Source organism: Triplophysa rosa, linkage group LG1 (assembly GCF_024868665.1).
Source record: "Triplophysa rosa linkage group LG1, Trosa_1v2, whole genome shotgun sequence".
Classification (NCBI taxonomy): domain Eukaryota; kingdom Metazoa; phylum Chordata; class Actinopteri; order Cypriniformes; family Nemacheilidae; genus Triplophysa; species Triplophysa rosa.
This window is the reverse complement of record NC_079890.1, coordinates 800,910-820,210: the sequence shown is the minus strand read 5'-3', so window position 1 is coordinate 820,210 and position 19,301 is coordinate 800,910. Positions and strand designations below refer to the sequence as shown.

At 43.1% G+C, this 19,301-nt stretch overlaps 1 protein-coding gene across 4 annotated transcripts; it reads left to right on the top strand.

The window, feature by feature from the left end:
• The first annotated feature begins 3,653 nt into the window (after positions 1 to 3,653).
• Positions 3,654 to 18,652, top strand: znf219 (zinc finger protein 219). Of its 4 annotated transcripts, none has more exons than XM_057335421.1 (6): positions 3,654 to 3,851; positions 8,445 to 8,532; positions 8,912 to 10,955; positions 11,163 to 11,309; positions 11,740 to 11,796; positions 14,724 to 18,651. In XM_057335421.1, the coding sequence occupies exons 2-6, from the start codon at positions 8,506 to 8,508 to the stop codon at positions 15,791 to 15,793; spliced, it is 3,345 nt and encodes a 1,114-aa protein (XP_057191404.1). In that variant the 5' UTR covers positions 3,654 to 3,851; positions 8,445 to 8,505; the 3' UTR covers positions 15,794 to 18,651. The 4 variants fall into 4 exon arrangements, with proteins under 4 accessions (XP_057191404.1, XP_057191425.1, XP_057191420.1 ...); XM_057335437.1 differs by lacking the exon at positions 3,654 to 3,851 and adding an exon at positions 3,899 to 5,125 and having other exon boundaries at positions 14,724 to 18,652; XM_057335428.1 differs by lacking the exon at positions 3,654 to 3,851 and adding an exon at positions 5,715 to 8,157 and having other exon boundaries at positions 14,724 to 18,652.
• The last annotated feature ends 649 nt before the right edge of the window (positions 18,653 to 19,301 follow it).

The following is a 19,301-nucleotide window of genomic DNA, read 5'->3' as shown; positions in this document are numbered from 1 at the left end:
CACGTGATGAAAATGAAGTTGTCTCTCTTTTCTTCCTGCAGCCATTTTAGAGCGTGATGACATTTAGTGCACATGAGAGCATTATGGGATACGCACTTGACAACATTACTGACACGCTGAAAATGGCAGCCACAGTGACCAGCAGAAAGGATTGCATTTTTTCAAGAAAAAAACGAAGGGCCGGAGATGAAAAGAGTGGAAGAGAGAGAGAAGGGGGGGCCAAGACAGTGGATGGTATGATGGGAAATGAAGGAGGGACAGACAGAGAGGCACAGAGAGGGGATACGGAGAACAAGAGCGAAAGAATGAGACAGACGAGTGAGGGGGCATGTCGAGAGAGAGAGAGAGAGAGAGGTATGGCTGAGGGGAGAGAAGTTTTTTGTCTGGATAGAAATGTGAAGAGAGGGAGAGAAAGGGTTCGAATGGAGGGGGGTGGAAGGAAAAGAAGAAAGTGAGAGAGAGAGAGAGAGAGATAGTGTGAGGATTAGAGGTGTGGGGGGGTGTTGACGAGGCAGCGAGACTTGCGTGAACAAAGAGAACGTGGAGAGAATGAGTTGGGTGAAACATCAAAGGGATTTTTCGGCCGTGTTACCGGGACAACAGACATTTGCATGCGATTAGCTTTTTACATCATATTAAGGAGGGACTGGGCGAGCGAGGGGAAGCGTACATCATAAAGAGAGAGAGACGGCGGTCACTCAGACTGACTTATGGGCTGACAAGCGGCCATTTGTCTTCTCAACATCACACATTGTACAGAAAAGAGGAAAAGTACACCCAAAATGACAATCACGTCATAAATTAATATTTTGAATTATTGCAACAAATAATGATTGGATTATAATCGTCTGCGTATGGATCATGACGTGACAAACACTTCTCTTTTCCGCACTTTCATGTCCAGTTTCGCTCATCTCATATCATAGAGGTGTTACGACGTGTCGTCACGCAACATGTTGCGACACAAAGAATTTGTTTTACCATATGACGACTGTTTAGTCCTTTCGGTTGAGTTGACCACATGCACGAGACCTGCGTCAACATATGAAATACGTCATTTTATTTTTGTTATTTAACTCTTAAGACGTTCTCTCTTTGGGTTTAGCGTTCCTTTAATAATTCCTTTCTTAAAATTCAGTTTTCCATATTCAAATGTTATTCACTTACACACAGAAGGTTCAAACAAACCTTGAATGAAATGTCCTTGAAATTTGTTAATGTCACGGGAACAGATTCGATTATTTCTATATTTTGCTATAAATAACACGATAGTACCATGATCATAAGCCCAGTATTGCGTTTTGAATTGAAATCGCATGGAGTTACACATCTAACATATGGTCGTATCTGAGCTCACGCACCCGTAAAAATGCACCGATACCTCATGTGACAGAACCGACTGAAATTTGATGTGAAAGTTTGTAACAAGCACATGCAATTATTTATTTTTTCATAAAGTGTTTAAAGTGGAGTTGTTTGTAAATATGAAGCTATTCTGTTTGTATTCGTCTCACTGTGTTGTGAAAAGGTACAGGCATCGGTATCAGTCTTTAAAAATGGTATCGGTGCATCCCTATATTTTTACTTACTTGTTTGTTACGTGTTTATATTTGACTAAACCCTTGTTGACAGAGTTTAAGCATCAGACGAATATCGGTCTATTCACCAGGTGTCTTGAAAAAAAGAAGGCAAATAAACATGCGTTATGGACATGACAAAAAAAGGACACGGTTTTGGGAGACGAAAAACTTTGTAGGATTTCTGTGAATTTTAATGCACACAGAAGCAATAATACCCAACAAATGGAGAAGAGATGACTCTTTATAGAACATAAAAGAATTGCTTTCTTTTTATTTTCATGAGCCGATTCATGAGGAAATCTATGAAAAATCTTGAACTAAAAATAAAACAAATCACGTGGGTATTTGAAGCACCAACTATTGACATCTGTGCTGTTAGTAGAGTAAAAACCTTTGGTAAAAACTTTCTTTTTTCATGGTAAGTTTGACATTTTCACCAGTTTTTTTCTCCAAAACTGCCATTTTATAAGATTTTTAAGAACTGAACACTGTTGTCAAAGTTGTCAAAAAAGACTTTGTATTGGTTAAATCTTTGCAAAACCCACTGACATCCACCAATAGAAATGATTTATGAAAAAATAAAAATCATGAGAAATGGAGATACGAGGTTTCAGTCCGACAGCCATGATATATATTCCATTATTCATTTATAAGTAAATATTTTTCTTCTATGCCCTACGTAATATTCCTGTGTGTTGTGTGATTTCAAAGATGCGTTTCTTTCATCAATATGATCTGATATGACGCATAATGAATATTTTGTAATTGATTGAACTTTTATTCAGAGTCCAGCAGAACTTCATTCTAGCAGCTGTGTGTTCACGCGTGGTCATTTTCTAAAGGTTCATGAACGCGACAGACGTGCACCTGCCCTCTCTCCCCCGTCTCTGGCCCGCTCTACCCTGTGTAATGCCTCAGTGCCCTCAGTGCTGCTGCAGCTGCATTGTGCTGCCGGGCGTCGTCGTGGCCGTCGCCTCGGTGCTATTGTCATGGCGATATTACAGTATCAATACCCTGACACTGCGACAAAGAGACAGCAGCCAATGCCACATCACTCCACCCCTTTAACCCCCTCTCCCTCCATCCTCACCCAATCGATCCTTCCATCTTTGACTAAATATGTCTGTATTGATCCAGCGCCGGTCTCTCTGCTCTCTCGTTCTCTTCATCCATCCATCCATCCATCCATTTCTTTCTCTCGAATATCTATCAGATTTCGTCTCCCCCTCAGACTGCCTCCCATCTTTCTTGTTTTCTCCTCTGTCTGTCATTTCATCTCTCTCGCTTTCTTTTCTCCGTGCCATCTCTTCCCCCTCACCTCTGCATGTTTTTTGTCTCACTCACTCTCTGCATATTAATTGCTGCATTTGTGCTGCGGCGCACAAGACAATCAAAGTGTTGGGGGCGGGTGATGATACCACTGTATCAAACAGCATACACACAACAACAAACACACACCTTCACTCTCTCACCGCTGACATGCATTCAGACGTGCACTTGTGTAGTGATGGAAAGATCCTAATAACTATTATTACTGTTATTATTATTTCATTATGATTCCTCTTATCTTATTATAGACAGAGATGTTGTTTAATGTATATGTAATCGTTTGTATTGTTTATGGTGGGAAGCTTGTAGACGCAGAGAATAGAGTTTGGGAGAGTGACCCGCGCGCACCTGTGTAGCGCGCACGTGGAGCGCGAGTTCTTAGATAAAACCACCGCCTGACAAACCTAAACATTCAAGTTTTCTCACTTTTAAACTTTTTATACTTTTCGCCCATTGGAAGCCGATGAGTTTGATCTAAGAATTTTAAACATGATGCGTGAGCGCGCGGCGCGTCACAGTCAATCCTCCAAATCTGTAGATCGTTTTAAAATGGTGCCGGAGATATTATAATTACATTTACAACACAGACCCCGCCTCTCTCTCTCCTACACACACACACTCCATCACTCTCTCATTCACTCTCTCTCTCCTTCACACACATTCACTCACTCACGACTGCACAATAAATGGATATTTGGAGAAAAAAATCGTTTGTGAGAGAGAGAGAGAGAGAGAGAGAGAGAGAGAGAGAGAGAGAGAGAGAGAGAGAGACGTGTGAGGAGAGGAGGGAGGAGAAGATAGAGAGAGGGGGCACAGGGAAGGGGGGGCTTGTATACAACTGCCCCCGATTTCCATTTTTTTCCCTGTAACTCGTAATGTATTTAATTCAAGTGAAACGTAATCATGACGTGTGTTGTCATTAATCTCCTCGCCGCCTCTCCCGTAAGTACATCAGCTTTACTTTCATCACTAAATATATCTCATAATAATCTCACATTATTCACCTCATCTCTTTTAAAACATTATAGCGATTATGCGCGAGTGTGTGCCGTTACGTGTGCAGTTTCTCGCATATAGAGAGCGATTGTTGTCGCCTTCATAAACAACAAATATCCGACGACGACTTTTTTGGGGGGAGCTGATCCGGGTAATGAAGCGCCATTGATACGGAGAAACATCGCGTTACTCAAACACACACCGGGACACATTGACCGGCGTCTCATCATACATGTTCATGTGCATATACACACTTCATCACTTTTGTCTCGTGCAGTGTGTGTCGCCGGTGTGTGTGTGTGTGTGAATGCGCGCGCGTGTGTTCCTGAAAAGAGATGCGAGATTCGAGCATGAAAATGCAACTTTCGTTTTTAAAGGCCTTGAAAATGTCCAGAGTCACGCGTATAAGTCACAGAGATGCTGGAGCTTTGAACTTTTTTTGTTCGTCTTAAACTGCCACAAAACAACTGTTTGTGTCTTCACAAATGTAACATTTAGACATGAAAGTTGAATACTTTGACGAAAGCTTGTATTTTGTTCTTTGCGCTCCGCGTTTAAGGTCAATTTCGCGTTTTTATTGAATGCGTAACTCGCTACTCGACCGTGAGTTTGTCGGACTCTCTGGATATAAAACTGTTGCGTGGGTTTGTGTGCTTCTTAACTTTAAGCATGACACGAAAGCATTTATATCATGTGAATACCAAACTCGTACAGATTGTCACGGCGCGTGTCCTAACGTCACCTCACAGATGCGCGTTCATAACTCACTATCGCCATTTAATCTCAACTAGTTTCGCAAACACAGTTTGACAAGTGTGCGCTTTTTTGTCGCGATGGTGTCGAGATTGGCAGGGAAATTCAAGATGAAAGCTCACGATGGCACTTTTCAGCTGCACCCCTCCTCCTCCTCTCTTTATCTTTTGTCGAAAGAGTATCAGGAAGAAAATGGAGCGGGATGCGGTGGCGCGCAACATCCGCTCCTAAAAACTACAACCCTGCCTCTGTCCGACCGAAACGCTGCCGTTACTTATACACATTACCGCCATATGTGCCGGATTAACGTGCGCGGACGTCCGCGCATTTTGTTTGTGCGTGATTATTTATTTCATTAATGTGGCGTTTTAATTGAGATGGCCGCGAGAGAGAAGCGACTGAAAATGGTTGCGCGTTAATGACGCGCGTCACGCGAGGAGGGAAGGCTTCGGATGAGAGACTCGCAGGTCATTTCATGTCCTACAAATACATCCCTACTAAAAATACTTATTTATATATAAATAAAAAGGCGTTAAGTTCGCGCGCAGCTTTGGGACGTCGACACAAAGCGCTTTATTGTGTGAAGGTGCGCGCATGAGACTCGAAGTGTGACAGTTTGAAGGATAAGAGGGCAGAGAGGCTGGGTGGTGTCGCAGAGCCCTGTAAACAACTTTTACACGCAGATCTGTTCACTGACAGCACAGAGAGATGAGTTGCAGGTATCACAGCTGTTACAGTAATTCTTTAACAAATGCTTCCGTATAGAGTATACAACATGCTTTTGATTGATAGACCAAACTCATTTCAGTATTGGAGATACATGCCCTGTGAGACAAATTAAAACCAAGACTAGCGTGAACGCATACTGTACAGTAAGTTAATGTTGTCATGTAGAATTTAGCAGGTTTATTTATTTTACAGATATTTCAGTGAATTAACTTTTGGCCGCTAATAGTTTGAAACTCTTATTAACATCTCTACACAGCAAAATCGGCAGTGTTAAAAAATGTCAAATTAACTCTCACAGTGTATATTTAATGCACACTTTGAGAGTGTGGATTGTATATACATTGTGAGTGTTAATTAGACATTTTAACACTGCCAATTTTGCTGTGTAAATAACTCTTATTTTAAAGAAGTTGGTTTTTGCACAAGCATCAGTATACATGCATGTAAAGCAACACAACACGTTATTATAATCTTCAAAAAAACACGATAATTAAACATTCTGGTTGTTTTAATGTGACGTCGCGCTGTTGAAAGCATTTTATAAACTATAATTCTGACTGATCACTGCATATAGTGTCAGTGTGTGAGAATAATCCAGTTTTATTTTAAGAACAGCTTGGTGGAGAAACGATCATTTATACGTCTGATTCAAATTCAGACATTTATTCCAACATACTGTACGTGGAGTAGTTCGGCGTTCTCTCTGTGCTCAGATAGGAGACAGACGTCCCACAGCGACACCTGTTGCACACAGCGAACGCGTCACAGAGAAACTCTGCTGATTTCAACTTGACTGTCCTGCAGGTGCAGGTGCAGGTTGATCTACAGCAGACTTACACGCTCTGTGTCAGACTGTAATGGACAGGATTGTGATGTTCGGTGCTTACAGTAACACTGTCCCAACAAGACACCACAAGGTGACCGCCTCGAGAAATCTCAATGAGTTTTTCAGCGTCCAAGCTGCAGTGATGCGCTCAGAAGCGAACGCTATGGGAGAACAGCTGAAGGTTCAAGATAAAGTGTCATTTTGATTCCCAAGAGGACATTAAAGGGGCAGAGAATGTTGGACATTAAGGGGTGTTTGAGGGGGGTGCTAGAAGAGAGAAGTTCTCACCGAGGTCAGAATCAGGAAATTCATTTAGTCTTTGGGGATTTATTGTATGACCTGCACACACACACATTGACCCTAGAAATCCCACTCCGAGAACGGTGAAGTGCAGTTCTTGCATCCTGATTCTCCTTCTTCATGTCTCAAAGGACGGCTCGGCTTGTGTTTGATTTTCACGGCCACGAGTGTGAACTCTTTCAGTATGTAGAAACCATCTCTTCTCAGTCTTTAGATGCATTTCATGGCAACACTTTCGGAGGCTCGGCGTGTTCTTACACAAGGCAGGAGACGTCGTTTCAGGTGCTCAAGGCTACAGAAGAAGATGTGAGGCGAGGACATTTCATTACAGACGACTCAAGTGCTTGTTCACTCATGTAGAGGTTTATCAAAGGTTCCTCAGAGTGGCTTGAGTTGTATTTATAAAGGCGTGTAATGTAAACCTGTTATTATTCTTGAAAACATGATCGCATTTTAAGCACTTAATACAGTACATGCAATTTCAAATTTTAGATTGACTTATTAATGCATAGCATTTACGTACAAAAGCTTCATTTGAATGAGTGAAATGCAACTCATCCAAACGACCTAAATCTGTTTTGTCGTTCGTTTGTTTATTATGATTATATATTCATTCCACTGCATGCAAAGCATAAATTAGTTATATGTGTTCAAGGACACTCGTCCCGTGAAGACACTAAAAGCGTGTCGTCGTTCTTGCATTTGTGTGTGATTGTACAGGGAGCGTGGCATGCGGCCATTCAGACAAAGGTGTTTAGCATGCATGAATCATCCAGTGACTAGGTGCCATATTGAACGAGTGTGTGTGTGTGTGTGTGTGTGTGTGCATTATTTGTGCATGCTGCTCTATCGCTCCCCTGCCTTCATCTCTCCCCTCCCCCCTCCGTCTAGCACCTTATCACTCTCTCCATCTATCCAAATTTGGAGACGCTTTATTGGCGTGACGGGGTTGGTCGGACATGAACATCGCCATGACGATATTCATATGATAATAACGGCAGCAGACCAAACAGATCGCGGGATCCTCGGAGCAGAACACTGTGTCCCTTTTCTTCACAGATTTACTCATCAAATATGCTTCATTCAGAGCGTATTGGCGTTATTCATTTATAATGTCTCCCCCCTCCCCTCGTTCTGCCTTTTCTCTCGCCTGTCTGTCGCTCTTCTTCTCTCTTCGCCATGTTGGCAGGCCCCAATCGACCAGCTGATATCAGCATTCCCTGGCACTGTGCCAACTGGCAGGGCTGCAGAGAGACGGGGAGACAGACAGAATTAAAGACAACCAGAGAAGAACAGAGGAAGGGAAGCAATGAACGAGAAAAGTGTGGTGGGATTAAAAAAGAAAAGGAACAATAATGGCGAGAAAGAAAGAATGAGAACGAAAGAGGGGGCAGTCTAAGTGATATAGTGTGATATCCTTCTGAGTCACGGCTGAACGGATGTCAACTGGCTCTCTTATCCACCATAACATCCAAGTTTTATGTCACAGATGCACACAAACACGCATACAGTTCACAGCGGTGTAAAGCCACATAAGCATCGTGACACACATCCACACATGCCTGCACCCTCGCAGCTGTTCAGCAGATTGCCTCGCCATAATCATCAATGAAATTCATTTTCTGTTATTTACCAAAGAAGCAGGTGTGTGTGGGCTTGTCCGCCGGGTCCTGTTGACTTGTATGCATCATGTTTAGCCTTTGTCTTGGGTTAACGCGTGTAAGGTGGATGGGGAGGTTAGGGGCTCTTTGTATGTTTTGATTCTGCATTAAGCAGCTACAGTAAGTGTATGTGCAGGAAGGGTGTGTGGGGAAGTCCAAACATCTCGCGCCCATCCTGTTTGGGACAGTCTGTGTCCTGCCCTGCCCTTCAACCCGTACACAGGACCAAATGTGTGCACACTCAGTTTTATTCTGTGTTGTTCTTGACAGGGGACTGTCGGAGGTGGACGGGCAGATTGCCACCTTCATAGCACACCTCTCAGTCAAGGAAATGAAGCATGGCTTAGACAAAGCACTGGTGAGTTTGCATGTGTGTACACAAAGATTCATGGCTATATGATCATATGGCTGTAATGGTCAATATCAGTACCTGATCTCAATGATGGGACGTCACATCATCTAGTGGAAAGACTTTCCAAAGCAAAGACTGAAACTACTCTGTCCATAGGTTTGACATATATCCAACATGTACAACATATGTGTGGTGTTTGGGTGTCCATATACGTTTGGCCATATAGTGTATGTCCATATGTGTTTGTTAAGTGTGCGTAATCTATCAAAATACAACTGAAATCATGGTATAGCCTAGTGTTAGTGAATTGTGCAAATATACAGTACAGTGTGTTTACTTTAGTTTCACTTACGATGTTCTCCGTTTTGCTTCGTTACTTTCTCAGAATATGGATTCCCCACCAGAGTGTATGCTGGCTCTTTCCTGTGAGCCCCCACTGTCTCCTCCGTCCATGCCCTCCCTGGACCACAGTCCCCAAGGCCTGGCCCAGAGTCCTCAGTTTACCCCTTCTAGTCCTCAAACCGAACTCTATGCCCCTGCCTCGCCCTGCCCCCTTCCTGGTGCCAGCCTCCAAGATGAAGAGGATGAGGAGTTGTCGGCACCTCCATCGCCCACCCCGGCAGTGGCACTGTTTCCTGGTGAACTCGGCAGTCCCTCATCAGAGAGCAGCCCTCCAGCCACACCGTCAGCATCCTTCTCTGGCTTTGGAGCTCTGGAGCAGGCCATCTCCTCTGGTCAGAGCACCACCTGCAGTGATGAATTGGATCTTCAGCTTTTCAACAATGAATGCATGACTTTCCCAGGAGGAACCAGCTCCGGACCTGCCCTGAAGTTTCCATGCCATGTCTGTGGAAAGAGGTTCCGCTTCCAGAGTATTCTGTCATTGCATGCTCGAGCTCACAGTTTGGATAGGGACCGCCGGGCTTCAGCACTCTACCGAACCGCACATGCCAAGTTGCAGCAGAACCATGTAAGTGGCTGTGTAATCCAGAATCTCAACAACAGAGATCTAGGCCTGAAACAGAGTCCGTTATCTGTCTCATCACAGAAGAATATGGATGAAGAAATAGTTCCCGAGGAACCTCTTCAAACTGCTAGTAGCCCTCAGTTCCTCTTTGTAGGAACCACAGCTCTGACTCCACCTCTAACAGAGGAGGCACCGATCTCGACGTCCTTTTCTCCACTTGGCCATGCCCATTTGGAAGAAAGCTCCCCCTCCACAGTTGCTCCCACGTTCCGTTGCCATGCTTGTAAGGGAAAGTTCCGTACCGCTTCAGAGCTGGCACGCCACGTGCGAATCCTCCACAACCCCTACAAATGTACAATGTGTCCCTTCTCGGCCAGTCAAGAGGAAAGACTGGCTGCCCATCTGCAGGAGAGCCACCCACCTGAAGATCCTGTGGCTGCAACCGTTTTCCCTTCTCACCCCGTAACAGAACCACCAGAAACCCCTCCCCCAGTGTCAGTTGTCCCAGCATTCCGCTGTGAGACATGTGGCCAGCGTTTCACTCAGTCCTGGTTTCTGAAGGGACATATGCGGAAGCACAAGGACTCATTGGACCACAAGTGCCAGGTGTGTGGTCGTGGCTTTAAGGAACCTTGGTTTCTTAAGAACCACATGAAGGTGCATCTCAATAAGCTGGGACTCAAGGCTGGGCTGGGAAATCTGGGGCCCGCTGGATCTGATCAAGTCAAAGGTCCTGCTAGCACACAAGTGCTAGGTGCTCTTTATTCCAACCTGCTCCTGGCTCGTAGTATGGCGGGTGGCGGAGGGTCGGGAAGTCGCACAGAGAGGTCGGATGGTGGTGTGGCCTTAAGTAAATCCTCAGTCCTGGGCTATCTGGGATTTCCCAAAGACAACAGTAATGGAAGCTGCATGGAGCGCCTTCAGGCTGTGGCACAGGTGGCAGAAATGGGTAACGGAGGTGGAAGGGGAGGCGAGGCAGCAGACGGAGCAGACCAGGCGGCCATGTGGCAGCTGGTTGCTCGCAGTCTGGCAGCAGCACAGAACAACCACCAACAGCAGCAGCACCAGCGATCCCACTCACAGCCACCTTCCTCACAGGGCACGGTTGCTGGGGAGACCAAACAAATGAGGGCCTACCTGGGTGGGTTCAGTTCTAGAGAGGAGCTGGAGGCCTCTGGTGCTCCCTGGGAGTGTCCAGATTGCGGCAAGCTGTTTCGAAGCCTTCAGCAGGTGGTCGCTCATGCCCGTGTACATGTTCAGAAACCCCAGAAAGGTCAGAGTGCCCGGGGAGGCACATTAAGAGAAGAGGATATTATAAACCGAATGGGTGGAACTCCAGTCGCCAGTGGAGTAGGAGGAGGGCGAAGAGTTAGCGACAGCGAAGGCAGACAGGAGGCAAAGCATCTTACATCAGGAGAGGAGGCCGCTGGGAGCTTCCATTCTGTCATATCGCATCTCTCCGGTAAGAATCAACCAGCAGCTGATTTCATCAGGACAGTATTTCTGAGCTGTTAACATGCCTCAGGGACTATTACACCGCAGAAGTTTAGTTTTCTCCAAAGATTTCACTGCTTGGTTTTGAAATATTTTCTCAATATTGCAGAAACTCTATCTGATTGTACTGTATATCAAAGCTTTATTCATTTGTTGTACCTTAACTCCATTACAGGTCAGAATGGTCTGAGGGGATCAACCTCAACGAGCTCTTCAGTTCCTAGGGAGCGTGTTCGGGGAACAGGGGTGAAGGATTGCCCTTACTGTGGTAAAGCTTTCCGCTCTTCTCATCATCTTAAAGTGCATCTTCGTGTACACACAGGTAATGAGAAAATATGTATGTGTAAGACATATTTAACACACAGAAACAATGATTTATGATTCAAGCTATATTTGGTTGTATTTGTTGTTGATTTCTTACATTTTACAATCAACTTTTCAGCTAAATACACTACGTGAAAATTCAGTGATTATTATTGTGATGGTGGTTAGGATGGCTATTATTGTTATGCCAGTTATTCATGTTCATACCAATTCTTATCACATCCTCATGCGATTATATTCTTGCTTTAGCTTGATTGAAGCCATTTGCTGCCTATCATGTTTTTCCACAAAATGTCCTCTAGGAAAGCAGAGCTCTCACGGTTGATGAGAGAAGGAATGCCCTAATTTAACTGTAATGTACTGAGAACTGCAGATGTTACATATGATGACAAACACTGACACCTATCTATAACTGTGTGTAACTGCAGTGTTTGCACATACTGACTTCTGCAAGCAATGTTGCCGGATCTGTTTTCCTTTTCAAGGTACTTATTTATTAAGTAAAATTATCTTGGAACATTTTATCTTCATTTTAAACATAACACTCGTTGAATTTTATAGTAAATGATATATATCCAATTATTTAAAGCTTAATGTTTGTAAAATGGTTGAAAAGTGTGCTCGTGCTATTTGTCTTAAAGAGTACATTCCTCGAGATCATAAAAAATACATTTCATGAAGTGTTTAATTTTGCCGTGTTTGAATGTAAGCAATCTGCCAAGTTGTAAATCCGAAGGTGAACGAATAACAAAGTTATTAGCTTATAAAAAAGGTAATCGACTCTGAATCACGCGAACAAGTCATGACCTGTCCGAATCTTTAACCACAATGTACCTACGTCACTAGAAAAATCCCCGCCTACTGACTGCGAAAACTTTACTCTCTCCTCCCCAAACACTGTACTAGCTCGTTCGTGACGTGTGCATCATGTCTAAGAGAAGCTGTGTTCTATGTAGTGAAACTAAGTCAGTCTTATTTTCACTACCAAAGGAAGAACTTCTGAGGAAAAAATGGTTACTATTTATTTTTCAAACGACACCAAAGGAGTATAAACCGAACGTTTTACTTTGCGCGCGTCGTTTTACCAAAGATTGCTTCATCAATCTTGGCGCCTTTACTGCAGGATACATTAAACGTCTTTCCTTAAAAGATGTTGCAATACCAACTTTATTTGGACCTGTAAGCTCCACCGAATCACAACCTGTAAGTGTGACTCTTTATTTTTGTCTTTACTTAAAATTAAATTTGTGTGACGTTATCTCATGTCTGTGTTTAGCTAACGTTACCGTTATTTTTGGGGTTGTTACTGTTTGTTTACCTAACGTTAGCTATAAACTCGTTGCGCTAATGTAAGTGTTCAACCATATTAACTCGCAAAGTCTTTATTTCAAGAACTGCGTGGTGTACTATAGTTATAATAACATCTGAAGATACGAACACCGTACACTGTATGCCGTGATAACTAACTGTTACAAGAGAAGTGTCTAAAACAGTCCTTTTTCTTACTGGCATCTGTATAAGGATTAAAGAATGATTCGTCAGACTCGGGCTCGAACTGGTAAGGTAAAATCGACGCCATCTCTCTCTATACACTGTTAATATCCAACCACCTGCAAACCGTAATACAGCAGTAATGATAGGCGGTCCTTTTGTGACACATGCTGAACGCGTTTGACCAATCACAGCAGACTAGACCATTTGACCAATCACAGCAGACTAGACCATCTGACCAATCAGATCAGACTACGCTGGCGGAAAGGCGGAGATTACACAGATGAATCGCGGAATGAATCATTTGAGAGTCAGTCAAGAAGTAAGGTAATAAAAACTGCTTATTATTACGAAATAATAGTATTTTTACATCATGTATGTACATAAACTTGTTGTCGGACACTCCATAAACCAAAATAAGCCCTTAAAAATAATGAGGAATGTACTCTTTAAAAATAAACGAATATCACTTGCTTTGATCATTCTACATTCAGTTATATATGACTGTGCTTCCAAACACATGATAAACTTTTTCTTGATGTTCAAAACCCATATATGTGAGCATGGAGCACAAAACCAGTCTTAAGGAGCAAGGGAACATTTTTAGTAAAAGGCAAAAATAATACATCGTATGGGTCAAAATGTTAGATTTTTCTATCATTTGGATATTAAGTAAAGATCATGTTCCATGAAGATATTTTGTAAATGTCCCACCGTAAATATATCAAAACTTTATTTTTGTGAGTAATATGCTATGCTGAGGACTTGATTTGGACAACTTTAAAGGCGATTTTCTCAATATTTAGATTTTTTTGCACCCACAGATTCCAGAATCTCAAATAATTGTATCTTGGCCAAATATCATCCTATCCTAACAAACCATGCATCAATGAAAAGCTTATTTATGTTAAAGTCTCAATTTCCAAAAATTGACCCTTAATACTGGTTTTGTTGTCCAGGGTCACATGTGTCTTTCTTAAGTGGAGGCAGGGCTCCAGACTAAGTTTTTTACTAGGACCACTATAGCCCCTGGCTGACATTGTTTGGAGCGGAAGCAAAAAATTTAGTGACACACCTTAATCAGCCTGCAATGCAATTATTTTCCCCAAAATAACTGTATTACTGATACTGACAAATAAGTTACTTGATGACAGCAGATTTGGTTCTGCCTATTTAAAAAGAGGCAGGGTCTACAGAGAAGCTTTGTTCTTGATTGCTGCTAAATAGAAAAACATCAGTGACGCGAGTGACCCGCGCAGTTGGCTATCACACACAGCCTGCACTGGTGGCGGACCGCGTTCTACTCGTCTTTTCACATGAAATAACAACTATAAGAAATTCCAAATTTGCAGGTCGCACATGCGCGAGTACTTGTAAAAAATGCTCGCGCTGTCTCGAAAACTGTTTGCAAAATGCAACCATTTAGTCGCAGTCTGGAGCCCTGGGAGCACAGAGATGTTTTTATGTTTTTAATAACATCCTTATGTGCCAAGTTGTACTGCTTGTAAGCATAAATCTGGGTCTAGATTTAAATCATAGCACACAAGAAGTCATACGGACTGGTTTATGGTACTTCTCCAGTTTCTATATGCTTTAATTACGTGTATACATAATGTAACATGCAACTTTCCTCACAGTTTTAACTGCTTACAAAACAGAAACCATTCTTACAAAGTAGTAGGCATTTTTTAAAAAGGTTTTTCACTGTTTCACTGAAAAAGACACTTTTTAATATTTAACAATTTCTTTAAATTTTACATTATTTTTCGGGCCATCGCAGTTGTTTCATGTACTGTAGGCAGTTTTTCTAATGATCTTTCAATTGAGTGATTAAGGTTATTTCTTCTGTTGTTAAAATGAAACTATAAAATGCCTAGGATACTGATGCATTGAAACAAATGTTTGTTATCATTTCTCTTAGGGGAGAGACCGTACAAATGCCCTCACTGTGATTATGCTGGCACTCAGTCCGGCTCCCTCAAGTATCACCTACAGCGTCATCATCGCGAGCAAAGGAACGCTATGGCAACCTCCCCAAACTCCCCTTCACCGGGCCTCCCCTCTCTCACCGGCTCTCCTCTTGAAGGGGTGAAAAAACATCGTCGGCTCCCCTCCATGTCCCGCTCTTCTTTTGGGAGGGTTCCTGTAGAAGCGTCTTCCTCCAGACACGGTCAGTCATGGGCTGTAGGCACTTCAGAGAAGAAGGACGGACGTCAAAGAGAGGGAGACGTAGAGAGTCAATATCGCAGTTTGTCGGGAATGATGGGTGCACTCTTCCCTAGTGGTCTAGAAGCAGGTTGGAAGGACGAGGCACCTCCCCGCAAAATGCCGAAAGTGTCTCGACGAAAGCCGCTTACCACGAGTCGCATGGTGTCTGCAAACGGGTACCAGGGTGGAATAACGTCCCACGAAGGAGTCTTTGAACCCCTGGACCTTTCCCGCCGCCCTTTGCAAGATGAGGTGGCAGCGAGTGCTTCCGGAGGTGGAACGTCTGGCGGTCCTAAAGGAAGTAGTGACATCCTTAATCAGTGTGTGTTCTGTCCGTTCCGAACCTCTTCAGTTGAGCTGATGGCTATGCACCTTCAGGTCAATCACACCAGCAAGTCTCGGCGCAAGCGGGGCATCCCTGCAAACCGTTCCCCAAGACTCACCTCGCCCGGGCCGGACCGCGACCCGCTGACTCTGTGGAAGTTCCTCAATGTAGAAGATGGAATAATGTCCCCTGACGATTGGCTTTCATCAAAGGCAAGACTTGAGAACGGGCGGAGTCCAGAAAACAGAGAAGCGGAGGAGGGTTTTGAACTGGCACCCGAACCTGCGGGAACAGAAAAGGACCTGGATGAGGAAGACGAGGAACTGGATGAGGAGGAGAGTGAACTGGAATCGAACGGCAGCTTCGGAAATTTCCCCGAGCATCCGAACAGAAGGGCTCAGTCTGTTTCCTCAGACCTCACGATGGAGGATCTGCTCATGGAGGACAAGGGTAAATGAGAGCAATCTGGAGACGGAGGCAGGGGAGACGTCAGACATATTTGGGAGTTGTCCATGAGCACTCATATCATTTAGACCAAGGCCAGACCAGTCGCTACGTGCGTCATCAAAACCCTCAATAATAATAAACAAAAGGATTACCCATAATGTACCCCCTTTAGTAAGCGATCGATTACCTCTACATACACAAAGACTCTACATCACAGAGATATCCAGTATTGTATGCCAGTCTCAGCCTGCCAGTCAAGGAGTCTCCGGACCTTCTCGAACACTGTGTTCCTGTCTTCTTGTCAGTGAACGTGATTGCCAAGTTCTTTGCTTTCGTGAATCTCTTGCTCTCACCTTAAAACAAAACAAAAACTTGGAATGTCAAGCGGGAGACGCACACGGACGCTATCCTTTATCACGACAAGAGAGAAATGCCGACAATGCTACTTCCACGTGAACGTGCGTCTTCAGTCAACCAAAGGAGTGAGCGCACTTCTTACCGACTCTAAACAGAATGCTGTGAATGGTACTTCTGAATCACCTCTAACAAAACTGGACAGAGTAAAGATTATATGACCAGATATCCACACTGCCTGTCTGCTCCATCGGGTCTTCTTCAGATGTTCTATAAAACAGAGTTTCTGCCTCTTCTATATGCTATTTCTCTCTCAGTGCCTGTCGATGTAAATGGTTTTTAGCAGATCAAGCAACACAGGAATATAGTCGCAGTGAATATATAGAGTATATACAGTACGCGCGTCCTTGTACTAGAGCGTAGAGTTCTGTATCAGTATGTCGGCAGTTCGTGTGATGGTGAATGAAACCGTGAACTGAACCCAGAGCGCCACGTGTGAAAACAGCCGGCCGTTTGACGCGGGCCAGATGTGTTTACATTACACAAACCACCAGGATTGTTGGACTGCCATTACTATGAAAAATAATACCGTCTGAGTTCAGATTTCAGGATTTGAAACAAATCATCTAGAAACGGAGACTCGGCAATATGACATTCCTGTTCCTCGTATGACTGACTTGAGGGTGGAGAAACGTATACTGTGTGTCATTTTTTAGATAGCAAGTAGACCGTTTTCTTTACATATTAAAAAAAACCACACTAACAAATCCAGACATCCCAGTAGAGAGTATGTAGCTTTTGTAAAGATACGAGATGAAAAAGAGAGGACGAAAAAATATGTCGTTGTTCTTCTAAGAAGTGTTAATGGAAAAGAGTAATACGTATTATAATAATTATGAAAGAAGACATGAATGAGAACGTCCCAAGAGCACTGTGCAAAGTTTATTTTCTCCGACAAGCTTTTGTTTGACCAAACTTTTGTTTCCCCCCCACAAAACGTATTTTTTAATAATGCTGCAGGTTCAATTCACAACCCCTTAAACATCAATCAACGAATCAATCAATCAATCAGCAAATCAATCATTTGGATACACAATCAATGTTAAGGATCGTTCAGCGATTGCTAATATATTTATACGTCAATGCCGACATCACGTCCAAGACGTGTCGCGATATCGATGTTGTCAGTTTGACTGATCTGTTCGCCAAATTTTCATTTAAATGTGCACAAAGGATGATGTACTTTCCTAGTCCAGCTCTGTGAAATCATCGAGTCGTCTCATTTTTATCATTAGACAGATGGGGTAGGCCAGTAGTCCAGTGTTTCGTCTAGCCTTAATTTGTGAAACGTGCATTATTGTGTTCTTGTTTGGTATGTAGAGAACGCGTATGATTTCGGTATAGCCCCTGATGTGCGTGCGTTCCTTTAAGACAACAGTCAAGCCACTGTGCCTTCTGTCCTGAGCACTTCCTCAAGTATTTTGTAAGTTCACCAAAAGCACTTAGCCCCTACTGTATCTCGCGCTTTTATTTGGTGACCCGCCGTCTGAGTGTCTGTTTTGTGGAGATTATCTGATGTGCATGGGGTCCTTGTCATGTCAGAATATTTCCTGTCGTTCCATCATTCATGGCTGTGTGCGGTTTCCCCTCCCTTTAGCATGTGCATCGCTGAAAGCTGACGTAGTATTTAGCGCAGAGGCCTCTTGGTATTTTAATTTCTATGATGTTACTTTAATGCCGATGAGATGAAATCAAGCTCTTCTGCTCATAATTATTATTCTGATCATTGTTTGTTTTGTTTCATGGAGCAAAAAAAATGTAAGCAAAGAAAAAACAAAAACAAAAACTGTCTCTTGAATGTTGTATAGATAGAAATAGAAATGTTGTGTTTCTAATGAGAGATCAAACCATGGCACCTGTTCTCAATCACTCCCTCCATCTGTGTGTGTGCTCGTGTGTGTGTGTGTGTGTGTGTGTGTGTGTGTGCGTGCGTGCGTGCGTGCGTGCGTGTGTGTGTGTATGCGCGTGCGCGCGCGTGAGTGTGTGTGTGCGCGCGTGTGTGTGTGCGCGTGTGTGTGCGTGCGCGTGTGCGTGCATTAAAAGGATTATTCTGTAGAAATAAACTGACACTGTGAAAAAAAGTACCGCTTGCATTCAAGTATTTCCAAACAGGGATATGCTGCTCAGACATTCACATATGACCTGCATGTTGCTTTTGGTGATGAATGTTTATCCAGTGAGAGATGGAGAGAAGGTGCTGGTTTGATCTTTTCAGTAGCTGACTGTTATTGATGTCAGGGGAAGCTGATTTAACATTGTAGTGACTAATATGAAATCGTGGATTGAAAAAAAAAGTAGCGAAGAATCAATAAAATACAAAAAAACAAAATTATTGCTTGTTATAGTGTGATAGTGTGTTTGTCTGCATCACATTTCCTGATGTATTTCTTATTATGTGCCACACTCATATGTCCACTTTAACATCCTGTGAAGTCTTATCCGAGTTATTAATAATACAATGGCATTTTATTAAGATATGTGTGGACTTTGTAGTTTAGTTCACAGTATCATGTTAATCCTAAACAAACTGACCAAAAATGAAGGTGCTAAAAGGGGTTCCTCACAGCGATGACTTAGTTTCCAAATTACTTTTATTATAAGATCTCTTTCTTACATTTTAATAGTCTAACGAACTTTCCCACGACAAATAACCCATAATAATGTGCTGGGGATGTTAAAGACTCTTTTTGGAACGATAGCTACAGCCTGGACCAAAAAAAAACATGTTTGGGAACATTTACATTTAATAATTTAGCAGATGCTTTTATCCAAAGCGACTTACAGATGAGGGAAACAATGGAACAACATAAGGACAACAAAAAGCAGAAGTGCAGTAAAAGAGAACTGGTCTCATATAGCCTATCACAGTACACAGAGTTATGGTTTTGTTTGTTTTTGAAAGAGTAGAAAAGAGATAGAAGTCAGAACTGATCGGTCAGGTGTTGACGGAAGAGATGTGTTTTCAGATGGTTCTTAAAGATGGCCACAGAATCTGATCTGATCTTGTAGCAGCGGGCAGATCATTCCATAAATGTGGAACCGATCCCGAGAAGGTACGTGAGAGAGATTTTTTACCTTTTTGGGATGGAACCACAAGACGTCGTT